Source organism: Ostrea edulis, chromosome 5 (assembly GCF_947568905.1).
Source record: "Ostrea edulis chromosome 5, xbOstEdul1.1, whole genome shotgun sequence".
Taxonomy (NCBI): Eukaryota; Metazoa; Mollusca; class Bivalvia; order Ostreida; family Ostreidae; genus Ostrea; species Ostrea edulis.
Window position 1 is genome coordinate 23,018,769 of NC_079168.1, and position 13,595 is coordinate 23,032,363.

At 34.2% G+C, this 13,595-nt stretch overlaps 2 protein-coding genes across 4 annotated transcripts in view; one reads left to right on the forward strand and one right to left on the reverse strand.

The window, feature by feature from the left end:
* LOC125652082 (sushi, von Willebrand factor type A, EGF and pentraxin domain-containing protein 1-like) overlaps positions 1-5,072 on the reverse strand; it is a 47,236-nt gene extending 42,164 nt beyond the window's left edge. Inside the window, exons 1-2 of one of the 2 annotated variants that reach the window (XM_048881048.2) lie at positions 4,902-5,072; positions 4,360-4,498 (exon numbers count right to left, since the gene is read on the reverse strand). In XM_048881048.2, coding sequence (XP_048737005.2) covers positions 4,360-4,498; positions 4,902-4,997 — 235 coding nt within the window. In that variant the 5' untranslated portion in view covers positions 4,998-5,072. Of the gene's footprint in view, positions 1-4,359; positions 4,499-4,901 lie in introns of those variants that run through there. The other variant, XR_008802794.1, reaches the window with a different exon arrangement.
* A 2,483-nt stretch (positions 5,073-7,555) lies between these two features.
* On the forward strand, positions 7,556-12,696 carry LOC125652090 (sushi, von Willebrand factor type A, EGF and pentraxin domain-containing protein 1-like). Of its 2 annotated transcripts, XM_056164449.1 has the most exons (8): positions 7,709-7,902; positions 7,933-7,993; positions 8,174-8,525; positions 9,127-9,306; positions 9,437-9,550; positions 9,629-9,874; positions 10,878-11,075; positions 12,376-12,696. In XM_056164449.1, the coding sequence occupies exons 1-8, from the start codon at positions 7,862-7,864 to the stop codon at positions 12,561-12,563; spliced, it is 1,380 nt and encodes a 459-aa protein (XP_056020424.1). In that variant the 5' UTR covers positions 7,709-7,861; the 3' UTR covers positions 12,564-12,696. The 2 variants fall into 2 exon arrangements, with proteins under 2 accessions (XP_048737016.2, XP_056020424.1); XM_048881059.2 differs by having other exon boundaries at positions 7,556-7,993.
* The last annotated feature ends 899 nt before the right edge of the window (positions 12,697-13,595 follow it).

Genomic DNA, 13,595 nt, shown 5'->3' on the forward strand with positions numbered 1-13,595 from the left:
CAGACATTTATATCGTGTCTATGGTTTTTATCACAGGCAGTTATATCGTGCCTATGGTTTTTATCACAGGCAGTTATATCGTGCCTAGGGTGTTTATCACAGACATTTATATCGTGTCTATGGTTTTTATCACAGGCAGTTATATCGTGCCTATGGTTTTTATCACAGGCAGTTATATCGTGCCTATGGTTTTTATCACAGGCAGTTATATCGTGCCTATGGTTTTTATCACAGGCAGTTATATCGTGCCTATGGTTTTTATCACAGACAGTTATATCGTGTCTATGGTTTTTATCACAGGCAGTTATATCGTGCCTATGGTTTTTATCACAGGCAGTTATATCGTGCCTATGGTGTTTATCACAGACAGTTATATCGTGCCTATGGTTTTTATCACAGGCAGTTATATCGTGCCTATGGTTTTTAATCACAGGCAGTTATATCGTGCCTATGGTTTTTATCACAGGCAGTTATATCGTGCCTATGGTTTATATCACAGGCAGTTATATCGTGCCTATGGTTTTTATCACAGACAGTTATATCGTGCCTATGGTTTTTATCACAGGCAGTTATATCGTGCCTATGGTTTTTATCACAGGCAGTTATATCGTGCCTATGGTTTTTATCACAGGAAGTTATATCGTGCCTATGGTTTTTATCACAGGCAGTTATATCGTGCCTATGGTGTTTATCACAGGCAGTTATATCGTGCCTATGGTTTTTATCACAGGAAGTTATATCGTGCCTATGGTTTTTATCACAGACAGTTATATCGTGCCTATGGTGTTTATCACAGGAAGTTATATCGTGCCTATGGTTTTTATCACAGACAGTTATATCGTGTCTATGGTTTTTATCACAGGCAGTTATATCGTGCCTATGGTTTTTATCACAGGCAGTTATATCGTGCCTATGGTGTTTATCACAGCCAGTTATATCGTGCCTATGGTTTTTATCACAGGCAGTTATATCGTGCCTATGGTTTTTAATCACAGGCAGTTATATCGTGCCTATGGTTTTTATCACAGGCAGTTATATCGTGCCTATGGTTTTTATCACAGGCAGTTATATCGTGCCTATGGTTTTTATCACAGGCAGTTATATCGTGCCTATGGTTTTTATCACAGACAGTTATATCGTGCCTATGGTTTTTATCACAGGCAGTTATATCGTGCCTATGGTTTTTATCACAGGAAGTTATATCGTGCCTATGGTTTTTATCACAGACAGTTATATCGTGCCTATGGTGTTTATCACAGGCAGTTATATCGTGCCTATGGTGTTTATGTTGTACGTCCCAAAACTAGCAAATACAGATAAATACATCTTTTTAATCAAACACTGTTAAAGAAATTATAAAACGCAGAAACCCAATCACACGGCACATCAAGGTATTGGAGTCTGCGCGCGTTCTATCACGTACCGGTATCTATAGATACGTGTTCTATGGAACATTATAGCTGTCTGGATATCGAGCTGTTTTTCATATGGTGCATGTAAGATGCAGTCACTACGTGATGTAGTACAGTGGTACTGTCTTTGTTATTTTAAAAATGATGGAAAAGTTTGATGTGCTTTAATAGTTCCAGACGATCCCTCCTGGTCTGAACCCAGAATGAGTTCATCCAACTATCAAAATGGGGAGGTTTTTTCTGGATTCCCTGTTAATATACCTAAGATTTGATGACATTTTCATCGACCAATCAAATTACGCTTTGTAAAGTCCATATTGGTAAGTCAAATTCAATGCCGTGAATGTCTATACCGAAAATTACTAATCATGGTTAAACCACTCGAACTACACCGTACAAATTAAAAATACATTTTATTACTGGTACAGCCTATAGGTTTTACATTATTGAAACATTGTTATAATGCACATGTTCTATTTGTTGAATGTTTAAAGAAAACATGTGAAAACTGTTGTAAAATTCCTGATAATTTAATAAAGCAGAGCTGTCTACTCGTAACTATACGTATTTGGTCAGTATTGACTGACAAAGCCTATAAAACGATACAGACATGTTCAGACGTTAGTTGGCCTCGACCTACGGCCTCGGTCAACCAATGCATGAATAAGTCTGTACAGTCATGAAAAGACTTGTGTAATGCAGTACAGTCATTAAGTTACCTGATAAAATCAATACACGATGTGAAACGGTCATTATGTGATGTAGTCCAGTCATCACATGATGTAAGACATACATATACACATATGGTTATTTGCTGCTGGGATATTTGGTTCCGCAGGTCGTCAGTTCAAACCCGGGTAGGGGCGGAAGTGGTATCCAAATAAAGTGAAATTTTCTGTGCTTTATATTAAACAATTCTTCACCTAGGGCAGTTATGTTTATTTAAGAGTTCATTGCTATTTCCGAGCTTTGTATATATACATATACATGTAGGTTGCGTTTTTCCCCATTTACATTAATGATTGCGGAGGATACCCTGGTAACTATTCCTTACTTGTTTTGTAAATAAGCTTATTTTCTTATTGATTTTATACCATTATATAATGGTAGGTTATTCAAAATTTTACAACCCTATAGGGATCCGGGTTAGAGTAGGTCCTCAGTACTCCTTGCTTGATGTCAATCTCTACCAAGAGTTATCGTTCCCGCTACGCTCCACTAATACCTCTGTCAACGTCTAAAAAGTTATATCAAAATGTACAAAAACTAACTTAGCATATCGAACTGTAATGATAATATCTGAGCAAATCAAACACTTCTCTGAATTTTTAAAAATCAGAAGATGGTAAATATGAGACACCTGAGCGAATTAGAAGGTTTATATAAATATTCATTCATTCAATAATACTAGTATAATCATGGAATTCGTTGTTTTTGTGAACCTACTTTAAGATTTATAGGTTTAAAACTTAAACTTATAAAATTATTATCCATGATGCTATAGGTAAGTTTTGCCAAGAATCTTGACATTTAGACGTTGACAGAGGTGTTGTAGCGCAGCGTAATACGCCTCTGGTGAGAGATTGGCTTGTTGTAAGTGGCGACTAAATCGGGTGAGACGGCAAAAACCAAGACCCCGTGATAACGTAATAACTTTGAACTGGTAATCGATGCATATATAACGAGACGTATTTCAAGAATAACTAAGTAAGTTTCTATATTCTTATTTGTTATCAATCGAATAATCAAATGGGTTTTAGTCAAATCGTCTTCTTACAGAAGAACACCCTCGGGTAATCTCAGCGAGATTCATCGAGGCTGGATATTTGGACTGACGCCTCTTCCGAATCTTAGACCAGTGTCGCATAAAGTGATTCGGGAAATCTTGCCTGAGCTTCGGCCGCTTGTTGCGAATAAAATGGGTTAAATTGAATTTCTTGTCCGCTTCAACGTTTTGCCTTAGATATCCAACTTGAATTACTGTGGGATTTACACCTTGTAAAGGTAAGAAATGCATGTTTCATTGTGATAGGGAGTTAATAGGATGTCTAAGGCGAAAAGTTGAAGCGGACAAGAAATTCAATTTAACCCATTTTAATCGTAACAAGCGGCCGAAGTTCAGGCAAGATTTCCCGAATCACTTTATGTGACACTGGTCTGAGATTCGGAAGAGGCGTCAGTCCAAATATTCAGCCTCGACGAATCTCGCTGAGATTAACCCTTGGGGTGTTTTGGGTTTTTTTTTTTACGCTGCGGAGATTCACCAGACGAGACAGGTAACCTAGTACACTTCCATTTGTAACTCGACGTAATTTTGGTCAACATGTTAGTCCCCCTTCTGCACAGGTTCCCTTAGTTACTGTGACGTGTAGGGTTATTAAGGAAACTATTCGCTATATTCAAAACATATTTTATGATGCACGTGTAGTTACATGTAAGCTACCAATGATAAGTGTGGTGTGGTTATTCTTCATACCTACCTGTTTTATACTTACAATGTGTCGGGTAAAAAGTAACCTTTAACCAATATAATTACCCCACTATTTTCTTTAATATGAATATAAAGGAGCCAAAAAAAAAAAAAAAAAAAAAAAAACCAAAAAAAAACCAAACAAACAACCACAACAAAATAGGTCAGCATTAAAAGGAAATGCGTTGAAAAGAGAACTGATATAAATGCCTTGCACTGCCTTTTCTCAAGAAACAGATTATTCTCAGTTTACACAATCATCAAATATAACTTGTTTCTATATTAAACAATATGTTTAGGAAAATTGTGTACTTTGGAGCATATTCTTAGTTGCAGAGCAGTTTGTGGAACTGACGCTCAACGAACAGGTCCTTAAGCATCGATTGTCAAGTTCTTAGATAAACAGAAGACCCTTAAAACACGAGGATTATCTAGAATGAAATAAATCAACTTGCTTTTTATCTTTAAATACGATACCTTTGATTTCCCATAAACCTTCATTGCAATAGTACAGTGTTCCCTGGAATGAATAAAGCCGTCCATCTGGAACAATCTTTCCGAGGTCCCGATCCACGTGCAGGTCTGTGACCCGGCATCCTCGGGTTGCTGTAGTAACCTAGTTTACGATTGGTAATTGTACATATTAAGTATGACTATAACGAAATATGTTGCGTTTGTCAATAAATGATTTAGGTGAATTTCAGAGATGTATAACTGAATTATCATTAAAGAACATTTACATGTATAAAACGTCTTGTGCACAAATAACCCCAAAGCACTGCTGGACAGGTATTAAAAAAAAATGAGAGTAGGCCCTGGAGTCAACATAAAACGTGTACATGGAGATAACAGTTTTCAATATTGCATTAAAAAATTAAGCTCAAGGATAATAAATAAATAAAGACAAAGCAAGACGAACAGCGGCATAGATCAAGAAAATAAGAAAAATGGAATGAAAACGTGCATGTGATGGGTATAAAAATACAGTGAATTAAACTACAAACGAAGTGGTATCATACCTTTTCTATATTAACATCCGCTAGTTTACTCTGTGTATTGCTACATAATGTTACATGACACAAAGACAGACCTAGTATAACAGCAACGGTGTTCATTTTTATTCTTCTAATGAACTTTGATAATTTGTATTTCCATTTTAACTTATATATATAAACAATTTTTAAACTTCCGTTTTCTCAACGACCGTTGAACCAAAGCAAATTTATTTAATCCATTTTCATTCGGGAAATTTTTAAATTTCCCTGAGAGATTTAAAGTATATGATGTGAGGGATTCCAGGTGTTTTAAGAATAGAATTCTGAGAAAAAAAAATTGCTTTCATAAACACTTTTAATGGAAGTTTTTACACATCATTTAGCAACGATTAGGTCACTTTCTGACAAAGTAGTTTGTACGCAGATCTTGAAATTGGCCTATATCTTAATTATTCATCCTTATAACAGAAGCTAAATAATGTGAGATATATCTATTTTCCTAAACATTTAAAGTTCTTGCACAATTTGAGCACTCAAATTAAAGTTTGTACCATTTTCTACACAATAGTTTGATTCATTTCTTTAAATGATGATATTCTTTATTTAACAAATAAATAACACTGGATATTACAACCCATCTGTATATAACAATATAATCATCTGTGTATAACAATATAATCATCTGTGTATAACAATATAATCATCTGTGTATAGCAATATAATCATCTGTGTATAACAATATAATCATCTGTGTATAGCAATATAATCATCTGTGTATAACAATATTATCATCTGTGTATAACAATATAATCATCTGTGTATAACAATATAATCATCTGTGTATAACAAAATAATCATCTGTGTATAGCAATATAATCATCTGTGTATAACAATATAATCATATGTGTATAACAATATAATCATCTGTATTATATTGTTATACACAATATTTCATCACAAACCCCAAAATTGTCCACATGTGCTCTAAATAAGTATATGGGTGTATTCTTGTTTTACTTTTAAATCAATATTGCAGCTAGATTAATGTAATGTTTAATTTTTCAAATACATTATGCTGCACAATTTTGCATGAAAGAATGCTACAGGATGGATCTAAGCTATGCTTTGTATGATTACGCGAAGATGTTTAGCCTTTTTATGTTCTCAAAATGTTTTCGGGTGAGCATATAGTCGCTGCTGTGTCCGTCCGTCCGAGTTCATATCTCCTAAACCTTTCATCAGAAATTGGTCATAATTGAAAAAAAAAAATCTTGCTTGGGACAGGGACTTTTAGACCAAGGTAATTTTGGAAAGGTCAAAGTCACCCCAGAACATATACATAACGAAAAAATCTTTATTTTCACAGATTTTAACAAGTATTGATCATGTATCACAGTAAATAATAGACAAGTGGTTGTTAGACAAAGGTCACTCAAGATGATTTTATAAAGATCAAGGTCACTCAGAACAATATAAAATAAATGTGAAAAATAACTTCATTTCAACAATAATTCAACAATTATTGATCTTGTGGACCAAGGTCTCTCAATGTCATTTTGGAAAGGTCCAGGTCACTCATTACTTGTACCTTACATGAGGAAAAGGCTCCTTATTTCAACAGTTTTTTTTTTTTTTTTTTCGTTTTTTTTAAAAGGTGTTGATCATATGTCACACAAATGAGTAATAGACAAATGGCTTTCAGACAAAGTTCACTCAAACCTCATTTTGAAAAGTCAAGGTCACCCAACATATACCTTAAATATGACAAAACCTTCATTTCAACAATATTTTCAACAGTTATTGATCCTCGTGCAGTACATTCATCATATGAAGACGCAGTTCGGGGCGCATCCATCAGTATTCTTGTTTGTGAACAAATGTTAAAGAAAAGTAATTTTGAAAAAATGTTAATCATATTTCATTCATTTGAATCATAATTAGGACTTACAGGAAAAGCAAATCGTAAATTATTCGAAAATGTTCAGATTGTATCCTATAATTTGATAAGATACATATATTTAGTGGATTTCCTCAAAGCAAAAAAAAAAAAAAAAAAAAACATTCTCGTGTAACTCTGCATGGCACGAATAAGATTTACCAATTTGGTGGAGGTAATATATGTAATATGAAACAGCACAGTTTATGTTAACCCAAATCCACAAAACTTTAATGTATGTTAATTTCAATCCCGCCAAACTGTTGTCGAGGGGTTGATTAAAATCATGTCACAAAATTACTACTCTGATTATGATAAATTAAAAAACACATTCATGCCCCCCCCCCCATTTAATAATAGGACCACTATGAGGGATTTATATATTAAAATGAAGTATGAAAATCAATTAGCAATACGCAGACTATAGACTGGATTTGTCTGTATTATAGCGAGTTATGAATGTGATGATTGACAGACATACTTTTAACTTTTAATACCCTGTGTCAATGTAATTACAAACATTTCAAATGCCATCCGATGGCTTTTTTCCAACTTCCTGGATTCTTTAAAAGTTCTGAAGCCTGTAGTTAAAGACTTTGTTTGTATTCTTAACAGACCCAATATCTGCGATTCTGCGAAACCACTACTCTGTTTCTAGAAAGGAAGTTTTGAAAGAAAGAATTGTCATTCCATAACATCATGTTTTGATCTACATCGACCTTGATTTACCAAATATTGATTCATTTCTCTTTAATCGCACCGTGGAGCTGTGTTTGGAAGTGACAGTATAGGTTATAAATATGTTTTGATCAAGATCAGTATATTAAAGCACACATATTTATTTTCGTAAGGTAAAAGTCCTGCGATTGAATTTCCTATATTTCTGCAAGAAGCTAAAGACTACTTAAATTTGGATAGATCAAGCTTTCCCATTTATTATGAGTTTGAAGTTGTAACATGATTGCACGGCATTGAAGTTTCTTCAAACACATTGGGCTATTTAAATGTACACTCAGTTTTGACATACATTGAAAAGTTTTAAATATCCATGTGTGGTGTGTCATGCTCGTCAGTGATCAATCTTCGGAGGTCCTTCTGTTTGTCTGCTACGTTTAGGAGGTCCTTCTGTTTGTCTGCTACGTTTAGGAGGTCCTTCCGTTTGTCTACTACGTTTAGCATGGTAATAAGGGCGAACATAATATTATTGATATTTTGGAGAACAACATCTTAAATTTAGTAGACATGACCTCTACTAAAACATCTTTAAATAATGGCTGCAAAAAGACAGGATTATTTCAAACCAGGAAGTATCAAACGACACTCCACGATGTAATGAGGATTATTTCTTTTAATTCTACAGGTACCACCATCAATGGTTGACAGATACATTTTATTCTTGATCAGCCTTACTCTCACCGTAGAAGTCGTTTGGTGTGGATATGCTTTGACATGGGACCATTGTCACTGCAGATGGGCCGATTGGATGGCGTGGTCGGATTGTTCTAGGACCTGTGGTGGAGGTGAAAGGTACCGGACCAGAGAGGTGTGGATGCGGACTGATATATGTACTCTTGACTTTAACAACTGTGCCACGGATGATATGGGATACGAATACGAAAAATGTAACACCATCTGTTATAATGGAGGAACGTACACAACTTCCGGGTACTGCTCGTGTGTGACAGGGTGGTACGGAAGCTGTTGTTCGAATGGTATTTTTCTCTTCCGGCTTTTGAAAAAAATAGAGTATGAAAGCAATAGTAAAATATACTCTGCTGTACAGAGATTTACTTTGAATTCTAACAGATTCACATAAGTATAATCAATATATTTCATGCTGTCAGTATGTGTATGTGTGTGAATATATACTGTGAATATGTGTGTACATGTGTATATCTATATACATGTTTATATGAATGCATGAGTATATGTATGCGTTTGTTGTTTTGTTTTATCATATACCATAGTGTATGACAATTTGCAATCTATCATATGAAGATGTGAACCTCGTAAGTTGTAAGAAATTGTGTTCAAACATTTTGTACATCATAACTACAATGAAATATGTTCAAACTAAAAATTTATGCAAAACTTACTTTTGTTTAATATGCTGCATAATTGGATGCTATTTTTGTGTGATAATTATACTGAATTTGCCAATGAAGCTTGCGATTGAAATATACTGTAGATATCATATAGCCACATATCGCTCAGTAATTATGAAATGAATACTGTTTGTAACACACCCGGGAAGTTTTCTATCTATCTCGAACAAAGACTCAAACTCACACATAGTTTTTTTTAACATTGCAGAAATAACTTGTGGGAATCCAGGCTCTGTTTTATCTAATGGAATTGTAACAGGATCCGAGTACACGTACGGTAAAACCGTGACGTATTCCTGTAACGCCCACTACAATTTGACTGGTGGATCGGTCTCTAGAACCTGCCAATCAAACCAGGTGTGGTCTGGAACGCAACCAAGATGTGCATGTGAGGCTGATGTAGCACTTTGTATCATTAAACTATAAATATTTATCATCTTATTTCTATAATCAAGTATTCTTTGTTTTTTATTATATCTGATTTTTATTTGAATTTTGATCCATACCGTTTGTTGTAGTTGTGAATTCTTGCGCTAGTAATCCCTGTTTAAATGGTGGAACGTGCGTGAATGGGTTAGATAGGTACGACTGCCTGTGTACATCAAGTTTTAATGGCGTCAACTGTGAAAATGGTAAGAATTGTAATAAATGTACCTTGCGTGAGGTAAAATTTGGATGGCTTTCAGTTGATGTTTATATGTGAATTATAGATATTCAGCCTCCTGTAATGACGAACTGCCCGAGCGATATGTCTATATTCTCAAACGAACCGACAATTTTTGTTAACTGGACGGCGCCATCTTTTTATGATCCTGTTGGTAAAAGCATCGAAGTATCTATGAATTATCCGGACGATAGTTGGACATTTCCATGGGGAGACTATGTAGCCCAGTACGTGGCATTAAAACCCTCCAATGGCCTTCGAACAGAGTGCACTTTCAATATCACAATAAGACGTATGTAACGTTACTTTATATATTATTATTCTTAAACAATTGTTAAACAAATAAAGCATTGATGTGAAATATCTTTTTTATTTATATACATGTAGCACCACAGGCAATTGCATCGCTTGGGGGTCGAATTTACTATATAAAGCATTGCAACAAGATATCAAATAAAATGTGCAGCATAAATATCATTTTTAAAATGAATTTCTAACCCCAATTCATAAAATGAAGTCCGTAATAGCTCCAAGTGACTGAACATTTTTAAACCGTCTGTATTTCCAAAATCCCAACCATTAACGGTAGTTATGACTAATTACCCAAAAGAGATGGAAGGACCCATAACGATTTAGATACTCAAATACTAATAATGATCAATATTGATTCATTATAGTACATGAATTATGCTAATAACAAGCCTTTATAAATATACAAATGTCTTATTATGTCTATTTTTATCTAAATCACAGTATCACAGGTGTTTGACGATTGATAATAATGATGTCAAAGTGGGTAGTTAGTGGCACCGATGAAAATGACTGTGATAAAATGAAAGTACACACGGTTTTAAGTTTTCAGTCACTTGGAGCTATTACGGACTTCATTTTATGAATTGGGGTAAGAAATTCATTTTAGAAATGACATTTTATGATGCACATTCTATTTGATAGCTTGTTGCAATGCTCAAACACTCTGTGTAGTCGTATAGTGTCAGGGCCCAGCTAAAAGTCAACCAAAAAATAATAGGCATTTTTCGGAGTTCATTTCTGCATATCTTGGGAAGTATACGGAATTTTGGGATGAACTTTGGTAGTAATGTAGATTGATTATGTATGAATAAATTAAAATACCGAGTAGAATTTTATATAAATTAATTTATTGTTTTTACATCGGCTAACTTGGGTACCCTATATTTAGAGTTCTATACCTTTACTCTTTATATAGTAAATTCGACCCCCAAGCGACGCAATTGCCTGTGTATAGCACATCAGATCTTTTTTTATTTATATAGCACATCAGTGCCCAGAATTGAACGTACCAGTAAATGGTGCCCGAGTTTGTAATGGATGGAAAACCGACTTCGGCCAGTTTTGTCTAGTATATTGTGGCGGGAACTACAGCCTCGCTTTGCAGTATGATCACAGTCAGTGGTATGTTTGTGGATCCAGCGGGAATTGGATTGCTAGTGGACCGTTACCAAATTGTACAGGTAAATTTGGGTGGAGATAAAATGCAAAAACATTTTCTTTCGTACCTGTAAGCGTATAAATGCTATGTTGTATTTCTTTCATTTTTACCATCAGGTTGTTAACTTATTGGCTTTTCCAACAATTTTTTGGCTTTTCCGATTGTACTGACTTTTCCATATTTGATCTTTTTTCAGCTTTTTCTTTCTGAGTAAAATCATAAAAACTATTTCTGCGTTTTCCTTTTCTTTACCTATCCTTCATCTATGCATAAAACTGTCGTTTAGCAATGAGAGAGAGAGAGAGAGAGAGAGAGAGAGAGAGAGAGAGTTCCTAAGTTTATGAATTTGTGATCTAGCCATTGAATTTCTATCTAACTTTTTTGAACCGTTCATATTCATGAAATTTTGTTTAAATTGAATGTATAGAAATGATATAATGCGATGTACTTGCAATTGTAATCGCGTGGTGCTTTAATTTTATTATCATTATTATTATTTTTGCAATCTTAAATTTTATTTAATCGTCGTGATAACAAACTGAAAGGACTTAACGACGTAAACATATTTGGAAAATATCATTGGGTGTAAGTTATTACGATAAAAGAAAATATAAAGAAAAGTAAAATAATCATTTACAGCATTTGATCTTGCAAACTTGCGGGGAATTGGGGGTAGGGATTGATACATGTATATATATCTGAGGAAGTTCTCATGTTGGGAAGAATGAGCAATGTTGTTTTCGGGTCAAAGGAAGGTGAGTAGAATATCAATATTAGAATATGTTCTTTAACAGTTACTGTTCTATTTGTACCATGATTCATGGAACTTGCACAGAGACTTTTCCTTGTAAAAGTCATGATAGTTTGAATGTGTCTTATTCTTATTATCGAACTGAGTCTTACGAATGATTCGGCCTAGTAATACTTCGACTTACCAAGATTAAAGTTTAAAAAGATAAAGAAAAAGGTTGGAAAATCCAAAACGAAAGTTGGGAAATCCAAAATGAAAGTTGGAAAAGCCCAAAGGAAAGTTGGAAAAGCCTCAATGAAAGTTGGAAAAGCCAAAATGAAAGTTGTAAAAGCCAAAATGAAAGTTGGAAAAATAAGGGTTAATGAAAGCCAAAAAAAAAAAAAATAAATAAATAAAAATGAAAAGTACTAATACAATTCCCTAATTTTAACGCGTACATCGTAGTACCCATTTCATCAGATTCCAGGGGCTGAAATAGATTTGCGTAAATCTAATCGTAAGTCTAATCTAATAAAACTCATTCAATTGATGTAGCGAGTTTTTATTTGAAATAAGTATTTATGTTCTTCAGATCTGATATTGACGAATGGCGTACTCAATTCCTTCAGTACATACAGATTTAGTGATTGTTCGGACTCGGACGAGACGGATAGAATACAAAGGTCATATGTGGAGAAATTGAAGACGTCTAATTACAATTATTTCTGTGATAAATATAGCAGTTTGTGTTCCGAGGCAAATGTAGACGTGGCATGCTGATAAATTGTACGATGTGCAGTAAATTAACATATTTAATTAACTCCCTTGCTTTATTCATGTGTGTACCTTTGACTAATCGCATACTTTATAAAGTTTAATGAATGTTCCATCTTATATAAAGTCATAAAAGAAACCACGTGACTTCGACGAATTTTTTTTTCACTTAGAATGACGACTACATCACAATTGATAATGAGAGTATAATCTTAGTAAATGAAATGACCCTTACAGAAAAAAATTCAACTCATTCATATCTATGGATTTGTATTGATATATTCTTATATAATACATGCAATGGTGAGAATATAATGATAGCAAAATATTGCTTTGATTATAGCATGTATTAGACTGATGCATGTCACGTCTATTGTTTATTCACTAAGGGTTTCTGACGCAAGTGATGATACCGAATCTAAATATAGTGGTTGTTTTATATCAATATATTTAAATTCTAAAATGTTCTGTCTTTCATATCTTTAAAAATTGTAATGAGAGAAACTTCCTCATTAACGCACCGCAGTTGCAAACAATGTCCGTATGAATACATGTACAGATACATATACCATATGTAGTACGTATATTGTAACGGCTAGGAATTCCGACAGAAGTGAAATGGAATGTAAATATAAGAAATGAATTTTGTTTTAAAAATGCCCAAGGCGGACTGCGGCACTTCACGTTGGCGTACGTTTCATGAAGCGCTAATCAGTGCGTTAATAGAAGTTTGAGTTCCGGTCTGGTTCCCAAACACACCCCGCTTTCAAAAGGAAATATTGCTGACGTTTTAACTTCTTTGGACATTTTCATTGGAAAATTTGTAACGAAAATACAAAAACAAACGTCCGATAGATTATGTCATTCATTTTCAAATACCGATTATAATTGCACGTGATCAAAAACTTTACAAAAAACCTCACATTCAACAAACGTTCACATACCGCTTTTTGAAGGCAAACGTAATTCGTCTGTCTGTCTTTTGCTCTGATAATGTTAAAACTTTAATATCGTTTTTATTTGATTAAACTATGCCAC